General features: G+C 38.1%; 1 protein-coding gene across 1 annotated transcript in view; it reads left to right on the forward strand.

Annotated features, from left to right (window-relative positions):
* SPINK5 (serine peptidase inhibitor Kazal type 5) overlaps nucleotides 1-18967 on the forward strand; it is a 106830-nt gene that overhangs the window by 34463 nt on the left and 53400 nt on the right. The window contains 11 exon segments of the mRNA XM_032593897.1: nucleotides 978-1105; nucleotides 2353-2434; nucleotides 3823-3950; nucleotides 5451-5529; nucleotides 5853-5980; nucleotides 8788-8836; nucleotides 10829-10956; nucleotides 12785-12872; nucleotides 15533-15660; nucleotides 16307-16373; nucleotides 17712-17839. Coding sequence (XP_032449788.1) covers nucleotides 978-1105; nucleotides 2353-2434; nucleotides 3823-3950; nucleotides 5451-5529; nucleotides 5853-5980; nucleotides 8788-8836; nucleotides 10829-10956; nucleotides 12785-12872; nucleotides 15533-15660; nucleotides 16307-16373; nucleotides 17712-17839 — 1133 coding nt within the window.

An 18967-nucleotide genomic window follows, 5' to 3' on the forward strand; every position in this document is an offset into this window, starting at 1 on the left:
CTTCCATTACTGATGGATCTTCTGGAAAGTGATTTATAGTTATTAATTCATAAGACTTATAAGAATAATTATGGCATTACAATTTTTAGCTCTATTTGGAGAACATTAATCAAGTCATATTAGTAAAATAGTTCCTAAATGAAGGTAATATATCAAAGCACTATCTGAATTCAAAGTTTGATATGTGTGGTAGTTGTTTGGAGGTCTTCAGGGTAACATTTTAATATGCTCCCTTTAAAATCATACCACATTCTACTTTCTAAACATATCTTAACCAGGCATTTGTTGTTTTTTTTTTCTCCTGCTACTGACTTAGCTCATATCTCTAATAGATTTCCTTTATGTGAGGGTATTAGCATTCTGCCTAGTCTCTATGTCTGTAGCCAACATCTCCCTGAGTCCTCAAGATTCAGTTCATCTTCTACATTGTGTTCATAGAGTCAGAAATATTGGCACAATCCAGTGGTAATATGACAAGCTAACATTTGAAGGTATCCTGGAGGATATTTGGACCATTTCACTCCATGAAGAAACTCTATTTAAGTTGTTTCTAACAGTGAGTTAGTCCACCTTCTCTAGTGTGCAGTTTCACAGTTTCATAAAACAGCCTACCTCATTAGTCCCCTTCTGACTTCATGTAACTCCATCTTTTTGTCTAGCCCTCATCTTCAACTGATTTCTTTCCCACAATCCTTTAATTTTAGTTCTCAAATCAAAACTATCCTTTTATCTTTCATTTCCAGTTTCTTCCTTCTTTCTCTTCCTTCTTTACCTTCCTTCCTTCACTCTCTCCTTCCTCCCTCCCTCCCTTCCTCCCTCCCTTCCTGTCTTCCTCAATTCTTCCCTCCCTTTCTTTCCTTATTTTTTTCTGTAATTTCTCTAACTTCAGTCTCCTGTCACTCAAATCCTCCACAGTATCTAAAATGTATAAACAGAATAGAGAACTATATCTAAAGTGTCTCATTTTCATTATTTAGAAACTCTGCAGTGAATATCAGCATCATGCAAAGGATGGAATACTTTTCTGTACCAGAGAAAATGACCCTATTCGTGGTCCAGATGGGAAAATGCATGGAAACCTGTGTTCCATGTGTCAAGCCTTCTAGTGAGTATAGAATGTCAAAGTGTCTAAAAGAACACCAAAGAGAGAAGGGAACTTACAGATGGTCTAATAGAACTAGCTACTTTCATAGATGGGGAAGCTGTGGCTCAAAATAGGGAAAGGAGTTGAATAAGTTGAATACTTACATAGAATGTTAGCAATAAAGCCAATAAAGCTGGGAACTATTTATTCCAATATGTCTGTTTCCCCGACATTCATTCTCTTACCACTGGAACATCCTGACAACCATGAGCTTGTGCAAATATCAGATTCTTCCCACTGCTGAAGCATCATATGTGAACCTGTTGTACAAGTTTGTGGCATCTCATCCTCTGGAGACATTAGGGCCCAAAGTGAACACCTAAAGCAGAAAGTGATTATTAGAGTTAGTATTGCCCATGAAACAACCATGAACCCTTATAAAATTAAATATTACTATATATAATGTGACATTTCTCGATAAGTTAGAATTGACAGTTTGCTTTCAAAATTTGGAATTGCTCCCAGTTTATTTGATTGAGCTCAGATTAAGTAGGTGATTTACATTTCAAATCTATGGTCTTTTGTTTTGATTGACAGCCTTGTGTAATTGAAATGCCATCAGTTAGCTGTACATACTATGCAATTCCATTGTGCCAAGCAAATGTAAGCTCATTTGGTTTATCAGTGTATGAAAATTATTGGCCTTTCCCACCACCCTATATTTTGTTTTTAGATAACACAGCCATGAGTAAGCAATACATGTAAGGTGAATTAATAAAGCTAGGGTGTGCACGATGTGATGGATAGACTATAGACTTAAGGGGAGAGAACTTGTTTAGTTGTAGTCCTGTCCTAAGAGTATAGCCAAAACTGTCTCTGCCTCACTGTGAAACAAGGGAACCAGTCAATGTGCTTGTAAAGGCCACTTTCAGCCTCCAGGTATACTGTCACTATGGTACCAGTTTTGATACCTCCTCTGTGGACATTGATGACATTTCTTTTGTGACCTCAGGCAAGAAAGGTAATTTACAGAAAGCAAGTTTTCCAAATCCACAATCACTATATTTCTTTCAATGTTAAGCAAAAACTATGAAGAAGTTATGGTGTCTTACCATACTAGAGGCTATTTTGTTGTTTCTCATTGGTTTAGCGATAAAAGGCCAAAATTGCTCTTCCTAAAGAGGGAGGAGAAATTATCAATGCAGGAATGTGGACAAATAATTGCCTGTATTTGGTCCTATGGATTCTTCTCGTTTTCTCTCATTCAGCCAAGCAGAAGCTAAAGAAAAGGAAAAGGCTGAAGATGAAGCACGAAGTAAAAGAGAATCTGGAAAAGCACCTTCATATGCAGTGAGTGGAACCCACCCAATGAGTCCTACTGGGCACTATAATTTGAACATATTTCAGAGTCTATAGGGTAGAAAATTGTCCTGCAAAAATTCCCAGGAAATCTTAACCCTTTCCTCTGGAGATGACATTGAGATGACTGCTATGGGTGCTTGATCCATTCTCACTGCTTCAGAGACTAATCCTGTACAATAAGAATAACTTCTTTGAAGTCTGAAAAAACTGACTTCTAGTACTGGTTTCACCAGTACAGACTGTGCTAGCTTTGGCAAACCACTTTCCAGAGACTCTACGTGTATATTTTCTACCTGCGAGTTTTGGAAATTTCACATCTGAGTTGGGATAAAAATACCTTCATTCTGCACACAGAAAGCCTGATTTTTATCCCTGAAATGTTATAATATTTGTTTCCATAGCCTTTTATTAAGTTATTATCACACATTGTTTTGGGGTTTTTTTCCCTTGGGTTGTGTGTGTGTGTGTGTGTGTGTGTGTGTGTGTGTGTGTGTATTTGAGAGAGAGCATACAAGTGGTGGAGGGGCAGGGAGAAGGGGAGAGAGGGAATCCCAAGTAAGCCCCCCCCCCCGCCTCAGCACAGAGCCTGATGCAGGGCTTGATCCCACAGCCCTGGGATCATGACCTGAGCCAAAATCAAGAGTTGTACGCTCAGCTGACTAAGCCACCCAGGCCCCCCATCGCCTATTGTTTAGATGATGAAAGTCTCCTACTTCTCCCTCTAGGTTTTAGTCTTTCCCTTACCCAACTATCCTCCCTAACACAACTGAAGTTTCAAAATATTTATCTGCTTAAAGCCCACAAATGGCTCATCATTAACTGCAACATACACCTCAACCTCCTTAACTATTTTATTTGGCTTCTTACCTTCATTTAGAAATTCACGTTCTGCTATATGCCCATGTAGTTTACAACTTTGTTTCTCAATTTGTTTTAACAATCTAGTATGCATATTCCCCAACTGTCTTCTTACCCACAAAATCCTGTTTGCTGTTCAGTCTCATACAAATTATTCCTGTCCCATGACATCTTCTCTGCTTTTCACAATCAGATCTCATGGCCTCAACCTCTGCATTCTCAGATTTTCTTGTACCTACATGTTTGCACTTATTTTATTCCATTTAGATTAAAATGGAGTTTACTTGCCCACCTCATTTATTATATTTTGACATCCTATTATGTTCTACTTGTTCCCATCTCTTAGCAAATGATGAGTTTTGTTTGTTGAACTGAATTTTACATGTGAGAGAAACACAGCTGAAATCCTGGAATCAAAGAAACATAACACTAGTTTCTGCCACTGTAGATGTTCCAGGATTCTGCTTGGAATAGGCATAAAAGCAAGTATCCCCAACTTGCTTTCTCTGTTTCGGCAGGAGCTGTGCAGTGAATATCGTAAGCTTGTGAGGAATGGAAGACTCCCCTGCACCAGAGAGAACGACCCCATCCAGGGCCCGGATGGGAAAATGCATGGCAACACCTGCTCCATGTGTGAGGTGTTCTTGTGAGTAGCGCTGTAGCTGGAAAAATGAGGGAGACTTTTGTCCTTTCTGCTTCATTTTTTAAATTTTTTAATGTTAGCTTTGTTGTATTTACTTCTTAAAAATTAAGTTGTGTTTTATTTCTTGTCAGTGGCAGTTTTGCACAATGTCATAATTATCAGAGAATAATTCCTGTTCTGTTCTCAGAGAGAGGCAGAGAGGTCCACGTGTAGCTCCTTCTCTTACCCTTTTAATGCAGTCTGTCTTGGTCTCTGAGGTCCAGTGTGTGCTTCAGCCTCACCCCTGTGTTGTAGGATTCTCTCAGTCATGTCGTGTTCTTGAATAGAGGTCGGTTGTTCTCGTGAGGGGGAGGGAAGTTAGGAACCACCTATGTTGCCATCATGGTGATGTCACTCCTAACCAACTCCAAAGAATAATTCCTGCATATCAATCACTGGTTGAGTTCCTCTGGAAGTGTACAGGATATAAAACAAGGATCTCACCCCTACAGAGCAGGTTGTGAAGTCATCTAAAATCACACAACAAATCACAAAGCAAACATATCAGTATGCAAAATGGTACATTAATCCATACACAGGACCTGGGGAAACGACTTGGAATAGGAAAGATGAGTATCTGGCACAGTGAACCCCTCCATGTGTTGACTTGTCAGCTGAAACAATCATGGTGAAGCCTACTCCATGCCCCTAACCCCTCAATTGTTCCATCTCGGTGACGAGGACTTTCCTTTATAGCACTAACCACAATTAGCATAGCTGTAAATTGATATGTGTGGCTATATGTTCAACATCTCTCTCTTCAATAGACAATTGTTGTTGTTATGGAAGGGATTCTAGAAAATGTAAGCACTGAGTCCAGATTAACTTTGTGTTCCTTTGTGAGAGCTCCACTTCAGCAGAAAAGCAAAAACATATTTAGAGGAAATGAATACAAACCATGTCCCCTGAGGACTGTTAAGACATGGCATACTTAGCAAGGGGAGAGTTATGGCCTTGAAATACCCAAGTATCTTTTGTTTTTAAATGTGGAATCAACACTGTAGGCTGTCTGTATGGATGAAAGTGGGAACAATGAGTCAAAACTCTGGAAGGGGTCCAGCTCAATGCCAAGAGCAACTTCCTAACAGTTTGAGGACTTCAGGGGTAGAATGACCTATGTGGGGTTTCACGGATGATGTAAGTAGAGAATTTACTGGCAGATTAAAGCAAAGCTAGATAGTAATGAGACATACTGAGTATTGAAAGTTGTGAGTACTGGAAGATTGGAAAACTGCAAGTGTCCTTGGGGCAGTGATCCATTCTGTCTGTCAGTTTTCTTACCTGTGGGGTCGTAATAGAAGTTTTACAACATGCAGTTGAGAAGATTTCATGGTATGAGCACGAGTTTAGGTACATAGTAAGAACTTACTAAATGTTAACTACAATAATTAACTGATATTTGAGATCACTTTCAATTTGGGCATTCTATGATCCTTACTGATCTCTTTCTATATTCTCTTTTAGTCAAGCAGAAGAAGAAAAGAAAAAGAAGGAAAGTGAGTCAAGAAATAAGAGACAATCTAAGAACACAACTTCCTTTGAGGTGAGGGAAACTTTTCCAAAAGTCAGAGGCATGTGGACCTGGGCTCCATAGATGGCATTCAGGAAACTCATAAATCCCCTGAAGCTGTAGGAAACGTTTGTACAGTTTGTGTTTGTTTACATGTGAGCATATACACACGTGCATATGTGACTATTTCTAGGTTAAGTGTTTATAACTTTCATCCTTAAAAAATAGTCATGTCTTCTAAGACCTATTCTAAAATAAGTCACTTGCTGATCCCCATTTGAGAAAAAATGCAGCTGTTTTGCCAGTCTGATCCAACCTATGTTCAAGACCTCGAACTTCCTTCCTCAATTTCACAGGAATTGTGCAGCGAATACCGCAAATTAAGGAAGAATGGACAGCTTCTCTGCACCAGAGAGAACGACCCCATCAAGGGCCCAGATGGGAAAGTGCATGGCAACACCTGTTCCATGTGTGAGGCCTTCTTGTGAGTAAAGCTCAGGACTGCTGATGGTGGGGGAGAAGGAACCGAGCGAAGTTTTCAAACATTTGTGAATAATCAGTTGTGAATAATGCATTTTTCTCTTCAGTACAGCAGTCATTTTGGGGTGTCACATTTAAATGAACTAAACACACACACACACACATTAAAATACAAAACCTAAAAGCAAGTGGAGAGCTTTCAGATGATGATGATTGCGATATAAAGAGATTTTAGAGAGAACTCAAGATCTTTGATTCAGAGAAGAGAATACTCTGTGGTAACCACACTAATTGCTTTTTAGTTACTTGAAGGATTATCAGCTAAAATAGGAAATGGATGAGATTACATATAAAATATCATTATGGTGCATGGCAGGTTTTAGGAGAGTGTTTGTTTTAGTTTACTACCTTTCTTCTTACTCATTCTGTGTGATCTTAAGAAGTAGAGTTAAAATGGATGAGAGCAATAGGGACACAGATTTGAGTGCAACACAAAGATGAACTTTGTAATATTTGAAATAGGTGAAGCCTGTTTTAGGAACAGTGGAAGTTGGATCCTTGTTTACAGGGGACTAAAGGGTAACTGTAGAATAAATGGCATGATGTATTTTCACAAAAAAAGAGTCTATGATATTCCTTAAGGCTTTGATCTTTGTCCCAAGAAACACTCCAGTTGATTTGCTATAAACTCAGAATCTCTCAAAGGATTCATTCAGTCTTTCCCGGTAGAGAACAATATTTGTCCCATAGTGGTTGGGCACGGAAACATTAAAAACCTCTTAGATGGAAGTCAAGATGATGAACATATAATCATTATAACCAACATTTATTTAATGCATATCATCGACAAATATTTGCAAAAAGCTTTGCTGCCTAATCTCATTTGATCTTCAAGACAAACATGAAATAGATCTTTCTTACATTATCACAAGTTATAGATGACAAAGGCCCAGAGGAGTTGGGAAAGTTAGAAACATTAGTGCAGGAAAAAAAAATGAAGAAAATGATGTTTCTCACCCTATGGTATAGATAGAAGATAATCATTTAGCAATGCCATTATCAACTTCTAGTAATTATATTTGCCTGAATTTAGGCTTTTTTCAGTCTGTTTTTCTGTGTCTGTACATCAGTCTTTCAGTGATGAGGAAGGAATTCTGCCATCTAGTGGTCAGCTCTGCTGCTTCCTCTGATGATTTCCCAGGATGGAAAGAAAATGCTTCTTAAATATTTTAGTCAACTTAGACTCATGGCAAAGTTTAGGTCAGTTTCCATATAAAAAAGTATGAGAATGGGGAGCCTGGGTGGCGCAGTCGGTTAAGCGTCCGACTTCAGCCAGGTCACGATCTCGCGGTCCGTGAGTTCGAGCCCCGCGTCAGGCTCTGGGCTGATGGCTCAGAGCCTGGAGCCTGTTTCCGATTCTGTGTCTCCCTCTCTCTCTGCCCCTCCCCTGTTCATGCTCTGTCTCTCTCTGTCCCAAAAATAAATAAACGTTGAAAAAAAAAAAAAAAGTATGAGAAATCTCATATTTTGGAACTATTTTAGTACTTTTCTCCCATCCCTATAAAAATTCCTTATCAAGGGGCACCTGGGTGGCTCAGTCGGTTGGGCGTCCGACTTCAGCTCAGGTCATGATCTCAGGTCATAATCTCAGGTGTGTGGGTTTGAGCCCTGCTGACGGCTCAGAGCCTGGAGCCTGCTTCAGATTCTGTGTCTCCCTCTCTCTCTGCCCCTCCCCTGCTCATGCTCTGTCTCTCTCTGTCTCAAAAATAAACAAGAACATATAAAAAATCTTTTTAATTCCTTATCAAAAAGAAATAAAGTTTTATTTATTACCTCATATTTTATGGGTATGTTAGCAAAGGCTGTTGCCTTTTTTGAGAATCCTTCTTCCCTCCATGGTCTCGTCTTGCACACATTCATACCAAATGCAAACTGTCTTTTCACCTTTTAAGGAAGTTTAATTTGATCAATGGGAGCAAGCCTTATGTTGATTGAAACATAACCTAATTTTTACATATTATCTAAAACATTTTTGCATTTTAAAATTAAAACTTCTTACATATTGTTTAATTTTTTTTCCGTCTGTACACCAGGATTAAATTGTGCTGTAGATTCAATTATGCTGAACTCAGTTTGCAGCCCTGTTAGTTATCCAGAATGGTTAAGATCCATCACCCCCACTTTATTTCCATCATATGCCTGTTTTGGGAGGATTGACTCGTAATAATAATTACAGTGATGATGACACCGATTGCTTTTGACAATCACTTTATCATGTACTTATTACTTATTCTACTTGTTTTACATGTATTAACTCATTTAACACTCACAACAATCCTATAAAACTAATTTCATTGCTACTTCTCTTATCCCTCCCTTCCCCTTCCCCATTTAAAAATGAGGAAGGCACAGAGAGGGTCAGACATTTCTTGTGATCCTTCTGCAGTTTGACTCCAGAGTCTGTCCCCTTAACCATGCCTGACTGCCCCAAAGAAACCAAATATTACCAAAGTAGAAGGAGTTATCGCAGATGCAAAAGAATCCGTAAACAGGAAATATTATTGCAGCCTTTGCTGAGGAGCTAAATGGGTTTTACTCATGAAGGGACTTTTTCTTACAGACTATTATCTTGAGGTAAAGTGAATCATTTCAGTTTATTATCCACTAAAATGACAAACTGCTATGAGTGGATCTTTGGGGGTGTTTGAGACCTGTTAAAGCAACGGATGATCAACCTGTACACGTTAAGAATCTACTCTGTTAAGACCTATTTCTTCTTTTTCTCTCTTTTTCTTCCCCTGCTCCTTACAGTCAGCAAGAAGAAAGAACAAGAACAAAGACTAAAAGAGAAGCTACAAAGGTAATTTTCTCAGGACTGCTAATGCTATGCCTTGACATTTTTTTCTCCTTAAAGCATTCTAGATATCTCATTAGCAGAAATGTTTTCCTTTTCAATTGTCGTGCCTGAAATGAACAACAACAAAAACCCTGAAAAAAAGGTCTTGATTGGAAGTTTCCAGAGTATCAATTATATTGCATGATAATTCAAATTTTGAGTTTCATTTTATAAAAAGTAGAGGGTTAACTTACTTGGTAAGGTATATTCTCCATATTTGGCTTTTCTTAGATTTCTGTTGTCAGGCACAGATTATTAATATCAAATTTTACAATTTACTAATTTCAGTTTACATCATTCCAACCTCTATTATTTCAAATACACAGTTCAATGTCCCTATTGCTTTCATTAGTCCAATTTATGAAACAAAGTACACATATATTATCATATTTTATCTTTCTCACCCTCTAAACATGGAGAAAGTACTAATATTCTCATCCTAGTTAATAATTATTAAATCCTTTGACTTTCTAATTATTCTTAATCTACTGTACATGATTAATTTTATAATTTTATAAGCAGCACAATAAAATCTGTCCATATATGATATTGAAATACTCTCATATAATGGCCATAAACAGGATTTACCTTTATGTGTTTTATTTCCTAACAGCTGCAAGGTGTAAGCCTACTATTTATTTGGGGAAAGTTGACACAGTTTAAAAGTTGACCTTTAAACTGACTCACTTGCTCATTAACTTTTTTTTCTGTTAGTTAGAGCCATCTTTTTATTTTAAACTGAACACTTGTTTTATCCATAATATCTGATCAGCTGCTAAGTCATCTTAGATTTTCCAAATGGTCCTAAACCACTTTTCCTTCTCTCTGCTTCTCTTGTACCTCTCCTGTATGAAATCTGCATCCCTCTGCTTTATCAAGTGACTCCCAGAAAGGTGTCTGTTTCTCCAAGGGATCATACTTGTTCTCTCCTCCGTATCTTTTTTTGAAATATGTCTTTATTTCTTAGTTTTGGGCATCATTTTCTTTTCTTTCTCGGCCTTCTAAAGACAAATTGAGGTTTACCAATAATTTTTGGAGACTATATTCTTATTTTAATTTTTTCCAGCTTTATTAAGATTTAATTGACATATCACGTTGTATAAGTTTAAGGTGTCTATCGTGTTGATTTGGCACGCTTATATATTATAAAATAATACTCCCATAGCATTACCTAACACTTCCATCACATCACATAATTACACAAATACATTTCTTTTTTTGTGGTGAGAACATTTAGGATCTAGTCTCTTAGCAACTTTCAAGTATACTGTATTGCATACTATTGTATCATTAACTGTAATTACGACACTCTACATTAGATCTCCAGAACTTAATTCATCTTTAAATGGAAGTTTATAACCTTTAACCAACATCTCCCTATTTCCCCCACCCCACCCAGCCCCCGGAAAGTACCGTTCTACTTTCTGTTTCTATGAGTTCAGGTTTTTTAGATTACACATATGAGTGAGATCATACAGTATTTTTTGTCTACCTCACTTATTTCACTTAGCAGAGTTCCCTCTAGTTTCATCCAAGTAGTTGTAAATGGCAGGATTTCCTTCTTTTTTGTGAAGGCTGACCAGTATTCTCAGTTCCTCCAAGAAGCCTCTTCTTCTAGGTCCATTGAACCCCCTCACCTTTGATCATTCAGTTAATAGACTTTGATATGTAACACAACACAAACATACATTTTATATTGTTCTCTACCAATTTTGTCAGCCTTCTTCTGTACCTAGATTGTAAGCAGTCTCAGGGGAATGATGATGTTAAATATTTCCAGACCTGCTCTGGTGCCAGGACAATGCTGAGTCCGTGATGGAAGTTTTGTAAATACTTACTGATTTACTGCTACACATAATCACTTTTCCTTTTTCTTCTTACTCTGCATCACTTATTCCTCAGAATAGGCAAAGGAATAGTCAGGGTAAGAAATAATTCTGAGAAAATATTTTCCAGGAGCTCTGCAGTGAATTTCAGAACCAGGTGAGGAATGGGACGCTTATATGCACCAAGGAGAATGACCCTGTCCGTGGCCCAGATGGCAAAATGCATGGAAACAAGTGCTCCATGTGTGCAAGTCTATTGTGAGTACCTGTGCTCATCTGTTCTACTGAATCTCTTTATTATCCATCACATCTGAGTCTCAGTTTCTTTAGAAATGTGTAGAATATATGCCATGGGTTGTGTGCTAGGTAAGCTGAAAAGCACAAGGACAAGGCAGGAAGTAATATTGAATCACACAGTGACAATGTGATTCTCTATTCAGTTCTCTTTCTATCCTCTAGGTAAGTCATGGGAAAGTTTTAATTTAGTGCTGGTATGTTTGTAACACTTGATAATCATCATTCATAACAAAGAGGGAGCAGAAGTTTGATGATCTGGATGCAGTGATATCATTGGTCTCTCTCCCACCTCTGACATTTTATGATTCTGTGAATATATTCAAATATTGGCTAAGGAAGAACCAGTTGAACAGAGATCTATGAGGCCGGTGTGCAAGAACTGTTAGAATAACCTGAATGAGAAATGGAATAGAGAGAATTACATTTATCCTTTTAGGAACATTACCATGCCCAGGTGAGATAAATACTTTGATAAGTGTAGAGAGTAAAACCCCTAATAGGCAGGGCCATGTAATAGGTGTTTATTGAAATGTCTTCCTGTGAAGCCAGGTCCAGGGACTTTTTTTGCTGCTGTTTTGGTGAGTCGGACCTGAGCTCCATTGTGTGGAACAGTATAGGAGAAATTGATTATTACCTCCTCTGGTTCTCCTCCTCCTTAGATTCTTAGTCCTCTACAGAGTCTCACGCTAAAGTAAATGTTAAGGAAAATGTTTAAATTTTTTTTATTATTTTTTTTAATGTTTATTTATTTTTGAGACAGAGAGAGACAGAGGATGAACGGGGGAGAGTCAGAGAGAGAGGGAGACACAGAATCCGAAGCAGGCTCCAGGCTCGGAGCTGTCAGCACAGAGCCCGACACGGGGCTCCAACTCACAGACCGTGAGATCATGACCTGAGCCAAAGTCGGAAGCTCAACCGACTGAGCCACCCAGGAGCCCTGAGGAAAATGTTTAAATAGTATCTGTTGAAAGAGGTGCAAAGTTGATTTCTCTCTTGTAACTTTTTGCATGTCCTCGCCCAATCTCAGGTATATGCACATAGCTCCTTAAAGGAAAGGTTGACACACTAGGTCAGTAGGGAAGGCAATGGGCTCAGATTCAGGAAATCAAGGGTCTTCTCTTACTTGCTCTATTTGTTCATTCTGTGGAGATGACCAGATATAATGTGATCCATGCTATAGATTTTCAAGCTTTGATAAGCTGTGTATCAGTAGAACATGGCAAGAATGCCAGAAGCTTAGGCTCTTGATCAACCTCAAAATGTTAGTTGTTGAATTTTCTTGGGCTTGGATCATTATTATACTTTAAAACGTGAATTCAACTTGAATATTAATGCCCTTAAAATAATATCTAAAGTTTTAATTTTATAATGAAACGTGGTTTATTTTGACTAGGGCCCATCATCTGACTTGGTATCACCTCTGCTTTGATCATTGATATGGTTGTTATTTACATGGGAAAAGTTACACAGTTTAGAAAAATCAAGGCAATGTGGCTTGCCTAAAGTCAGATCACTAAAGTCACTGACTGATAGAAAAAGACTACATGAGGGTCACATACTGATAAAAAAAAAATGCTAGTTTTATTTTTTTAAGGAGAATTGTAAACTACTGAATTATTTATTTTTATTATTATTGTCTGCAAAGTAATAGCACCTCTTAGACTGGATAAATTTGTACCGAAGAGTGAATCTGACCTTGTCTCGAAGATCCTCATTCCTTTTTAAAATACATTACCAAAGACAATCGAAAACTGTACTTAGCTTGTATCTTCTTTATTTTTGATTGCAGCAAACTTGAAGAAGAAGAGAAGAAAGATAATAGCAAGGAAGGAAAGGAGAAAGTAGGAGCTGAGAAAGTGAAGAGAGAAGCAGTCCAGGTAGTTGTTTCAGGCCATCAGAGCCACATAACTGTTCCATTCTCTCCAGGCAAGCCTCCTGCTCCCACCTCCTTATCCCATGTCCTTAGTAACTTCTCGGACTGAGGACATGTATTGGATTCTCGTGTATAAGGAGATCCCTTCTTCCTATTCAGTTTATTCACTCCAAGTATGATTTAGTTGCTTGTGCATTTGAGAAGAAGTCAATCACCATTTTCTCCACTTACCATGTGAATTGTAGTATCCCAAAAAAGAAGCATATACAGATTGCTATCTTGTATGAATGCAAATCAATAGAGGCAGATTTCAAAGTTTTCTCCATATCTTTTTATATAAGCATGTTTAGTTCAAAACAAATAAAAAACAAAACAAAACAAATAAAACCTAAATTTTAATCCCAATTAATTATCTGTGAGATTTTGGGAAAATTACTTAACAGCATTTTTGAGCCTTGGGTTTACATTCTCACGTAATGATGATGATGATGGTGATGACTATTAATTATTTAGTTGCTGGCATATGTCATGTGATATAACAGTTTTATGTCTGATCTTTGTAGTAACCATTCAAAGTATGTGATTGTTATCTGTATTTTATAGAAGAGGACTCAGAGGCTCAGATAAGAAGTTAGGAAATATATATAGTTAAAAATTTGAGAGCTAGCAATTGGACCACATGTTCTGGCTTGAATGCCCATGATGCGCCTTAGATTTTGCACCTTATCACCATTTGTATCATTTTTACAGGATGTGTCTCAGATCTTCATTGTTCCTCTCCTGTGTCCTTTTCTAATTTGGAAGACCTCACTCCTTAGTGTTCTCTCCGCTCTCATCTTTATTTCCTACAATCTACCCTTAACTCCAAAACCAAAGCAGTTTTGCAAAACATAAGGCAATCTGTGCCACCCATGGCTTCTAACTTACTCAGAGTAAGAACCAAGGCCCTCTTAGTGGCTTATAATCCCACCCATGATCTGACCTCCGCCACCTCTCAGGCCTCATTTCCTATTTTCTACCCATTGCTGCCCCTGTGCCAGCCCTACTGGCCACCTTGTTGTTTCTCGGACATCCCAAGCATTAATTCAAGGTATCCCATCCCATGGACTCAGTCACATTGTGGTTAAAGACCTGGGCTAAGACTGTCAGGGCTCAAATACTGGCTGTCTCCCTATCAATAAGGCAGACAGTTAACATTTTTGCATCTTAGTTTCTTCACTAATAAAATAATAAACTATATTTATGTATATTATTTTTATGAAGTCCCAAGGAACCTAACCATATATAACAGCACATGTCTTAAGTCTTCAATATTATACACACAATGAACTTTACTTTCTATATGGTTTTCCTCACACTCAGATATGATTGTCCTTGTCTTCTATCTGTCAAAATTCTGGCCACTTTCCATGGCTCGGAATAAGTATTAGCTGCTCTCCAAAGATTTTCCCCATTTATACAATATACTTAATAGCTCTATCATCTATTATGCCAGAAATTTTCCTTTATTTCTCAATTATCTCATTCTTTTTATTCTAAGTTATAGATGGTTCTATGCATTTTCTTCAAAGACTCTAAACACTCTGTATTTGCTTTTTATGATTGCTCTAACAGATTATTACAAACCTGGTGGCCTAAAGCAAAACAAACTTACTGTCTTTGGTTCTTTACATTAGAAGTCTGACCTGGGTCTCAGTGAACTAAATCAAAGGGCTGGTAGGGCTCTGTTCCTTTCTGGAATCTCTAGGTGAGAATTTGTCTCTTTGCCTTTTCTTACTTCTAGAAGCGGTCCATGTCCCTTCCATTATCTTCAAAGCCAACAACATCACATCTCTGACTGTTGTTCTACAGTTGTATTTCCCTCTCCATCTCTTCTGTCTCACTCTTCCTATTGTTAAGGACTGACCCTTACAGTTACATTGGACATACCAGGATAATCCAGGAGAATCTCCCCATCTCAAGGTTCTTAACTTAATTACACCTGCAAAGTTCCTTTTGCCCTGTAAGGTAATATGATCACAGGCTCTGGGTGTTAGGACTTGGACAAATAGGAGGGATGGGAGCTGTTGTTCTGCCAACCACAAATTTTTTACAAAAAGAACAATAGATAATTCTTTCTTTCTTTACTTTTCTTTCTTTCTTTCTTTCTTTCTTTCTTTCTTTCTTTTCTTTCTTTCTTTTTTTCTTTCTTTTTTATTTGTATTTTTTTAGAGAGAGAGAGTGCAAGTGGAGAAGAGGGGCAGAGAGAGAGAGAAAGAGAGTCTTAAGCGGGTTCCATGCTCAACATGGAGCATGATGTGGGGCTTGATCCCATGACCGTGGGATCATGACCTGAGCAGAAATCAAGAGTCTCAACTGACTGAGCCACTGAGGCACCCCTGCTCAATTCTTCTTTATGTATCTCACAGTATCTAGCCCAGAATAATATTTGAGCTGAATTGAAGGTTTTCTAATGAACTAAGTAATAGTAATCTTATACTCCAGATAATACGTGACCTTAAAAAGTGCCTAAAAATCATCTTGGCTAATGTTGACCTTCTATATCACCGTTTTGATGTATCTGCTATGTTTGGGGGCGTTGTATCATAGGTTTTATAGGGGTAATGTAGAGGAAGTTTTCCAATATTTAGTTACCTGATTCTTAAATCCACCCTCATTTGGCAGGAGCTGTGCAGTGAATACCGTAACTATGTGAGAAATGGACGACTTCCCTGCACCAGAGAGAACGACCCCATTGAGGGCCCAGATGGAAAAATGCATGGCAATACATGCTCCATGTGTGAGGCCTTTTTGTGAGTAGAACCACAGACACTGCTGCTGAGTGTGAGAGAAGATAGGCCTGGGACAGGCAAGGGAGGTGATTTTGAAGGTTTTCTCTAGGAGGTAGATATGGAAGCTATCTTTGCATTATTTTCAAGGATTTACAATTAAAAAGCCATATCCTTAGCACATTTCTTTGAGGTGTTCTCAGTGTTCTAAACTGTACTTGAATTGTTCCAGGGAGTACTATGTGCTAAGGGCAAAGTCCCCCAGAGTTAATGGCATACAAGGACTGAGAAATCTGTTCTCTGCTTACATACTACCATGAATAATCCAAAGATGTGATCGTTAGGTGCTAACAAATGGAACATTTGCTAACATCTAGTAAATATTTTCAAGCATCCTCATTGCTTTCTGGGGAGAAGAACCGTATCTTTATTTTCCAGAAAAATGTAGTGGTAAATTTGCTTACTGGTTTGCTACGACATGTGTGTCTTATTCTTTAAACAACATTAAACACAGAAAACAATATGGACAGGTGTGCGTTTACTCTCCTACTCCCAAGCTAAGTTGGTAGAGGTATGGAGGTAATGGGATATTTCTATCTAGAGAGAGTTCCCATTTAGGATAACATGTACTGGGTACTAGGAATGATTCTTCTCCCTCCCCCTCCTGCAGCCAGCAAGAAGCAAAAGAAAAAGAAGAAGCTGAATCCAAAGCAAAAGCTAAGAGAGAAGCTGAAAAGGTAGTTGTCCTGGAAGTTTAATACCACACTAAAAGATGAGGTTTTGCAGTTTTTCTATAAAAATAACATGCAATTACTGAAAGCCTGTGTCAGAGAACTCAAGGTTCATCGAGTCTAGGAATTGATACAATTTTCTTTAAGGATCAAATAGTAGATATTTTAGGTTGTGGCCATCCAGTCTCTGTCACAACTCTGCTGTTGTAGCTGTAAAGCAGCCGTAGATGATATGCAGACAAATGGGCATGACTATGTTCGAATAAAACTTTATTTATTTAAGGAGGTGGTGGGCCAGATTTTGCTTACAGGCCATAGTTGACAAACATATGATTTACTTCATTCCCGAGTTTTAAATGAAGGTTTAAAATCCAGAGAGAAGGAAGAACTTGCTTACAAAGGCAGTGGGACTATTGGTATCTGAATCCACATCTTCATATTTCAAAGTACTCACAGTTAAAAAATGGAAACAAAAGAATTGAAACCTAGACCTCTGGACACCAAATCTAGCATTACTCCTAACCCACCATGTAGTTTTCGATGACGACATTTGGTGAAATCAGTTGTTTTCCTTGCTTTACCTTTATTTCTGGTGACAGCATTTGGGGGGAAAATAAAAATAATACATTGGGTACACTAGGATAATCTAGGATAACATTTTCTTGGCTTCAAAAAAACTGATTCCAAGTATATTTTTTCAAATTTGTGGTTATTTCCTTGCCCCATCAAAAACGCGTCTTATGTGTGATTGCAGATTCAGTCTGGATTTGGGGGTTACACCTCAAGGAAAAAGGAAGAGAAACCTCTTTTTAAATCATGTGTGTTGGGGCGCCTGGGTGGCGCAGTCGGTTAAGCGTCCGACTTCAGCCAGGTCACGATCTCACGGTCCGTGAGTTCGAGCCCCGCGTCGGGCTCTGGGCTGACGGCTCAGAGCCTGGAGCCTGTTTCCGATTCTGTGTCTCCCTCTCTCTCTGCCCCTCCCCCGTTCATGCTCTGTCTCTCTCTGTCCCAAAAATAAATAAACGTTGAAAAAAAAAATTAAAAAAAAAAATCGTGTGTGTTTAGGGGAGGGTGGGTGATGGGTATTGAGGAGGGCATGTTTTGGGATGAGCACTGGGTGTTGTATGGAAACCAATTTGACAATAAACTTCATATATTTAATTAATAAATAAATAAATAAATAAATAAATAAATCATGTGTGTTTAGTAGGAATTGATTGAAAAATTCAATCGCCAGGAAAAAATATAGGTCATTTTTTGTTGTTTCTAGGAAGCACTTAGTAGGAACCCAACAAAGTAATTTATAAGAAAATACCCCTACTCTTGCCCTTTCTCCTCCTTTAGGATACATGCAGTGAATTTCGGAGCCTTTTGCAAAATGGAAATCTTTTCTGCACACGAGAAAACGATCCCGTGCGTGGCCCAGATGGCAAGACCCACGGCAACAAGTGTGCCATGTGTAAAGCTGTCTTGTGAGTACACAAATGAAGCCCCTGCTGTGAGCTGGCAGATATGGTGGAAGGCAAAGAGCCAGTATAATAATATATATTGTGTTTGTCCTTTCTTTACATATAAAAGGAGCAAATTATTATCTGTAGAGCATTTTTAGGCAAATCTTCCTCTATAAAGGCCAAGATTTACAATTCTAGAAATAGACAATATATCTAGGTTGTTATATTCTCTCTTAGTTCTGGGGTAGAGCCTACCTATTAATAGATCACAACATCTTTCTTGGTAAAATTTTAGGTCCTTTGCTGTCAAATGGATCCCTTCTCTAGATTATAATTACCACTGGGAATATAATACACATATTTTGCTATCAGTCTAACTCTTCTACCTACATTTTTTAAAATATCACATTTTTCACAGAATGAAAATAAATTCTTTATACAAAGCTCAGAAGTACACATAAAATATTTAACTCATTTAATAGCCATTTACTATCTACAATGTACAATGTGAATAATGATTGTTCATAGATCGATTAAATAATCTCAGAAATCATATAGTTGACTAAAGATCAGACATGGGTACAAGTTAATAAAATATGAGGGAGGAACTGCTAAGTGAAAAATGATGTGTACAGTGTACTCTGGTACTTCAGGGAAGAGAGAGTTAATAGGAAGTTTTATGGGGGAATAGAACTGGTCTTTATAATTTGGATAAGATATGAACTGTACAGGAAGGAATGAGAGGGGCAGAGGGCAACAGCATGGGTAAAGCTCTGAAATTAAGAAAACAGTAATCTGAACAACAAAGAGCAAGTCATGTAGTTTAGTTAGAACTTAGCCACTTTGCTGGCTTTGAATGCCAGATCAAGGATTTTGAAGTCAATGCTATACATAGTGGGAAGCTGCTATGTCTTTTTTCGGGTAAGAGAGTAAATGGCATAAATATGGTTCCTTTGGGAAGATTCATACGTCACCAATAAAAAGGGGGGGAAGAGAAGGAAAAGACTAAGATTCAGAATGCTACTGGTGATGGTAGGGGTTGGCAGGAATCCAGGAGCCACTAGATCTCATCAGAGCCAGAGGAATAAGAGGGAAGGTGAACGGATCAACATGGGAGATGTGAAAACAGTGTCACAGTGTCAACAGCCA

This window comes from Lynx canadensis, chromosome A1 (genome assembly GCF_007474595.2).
Source record: "Lynx canadensis isolate LIC74 chromosome A1, mLynCan4.pri.v2, whole genome shotgun sequence".
In the NCBI taxonomy this organism is placed as follows: domain Eukaryota; kingdom Metazoa; phylum Chordata; class Mammalia; order Carnivora; family Felidae; genus Lynx; species Lynx canadensis.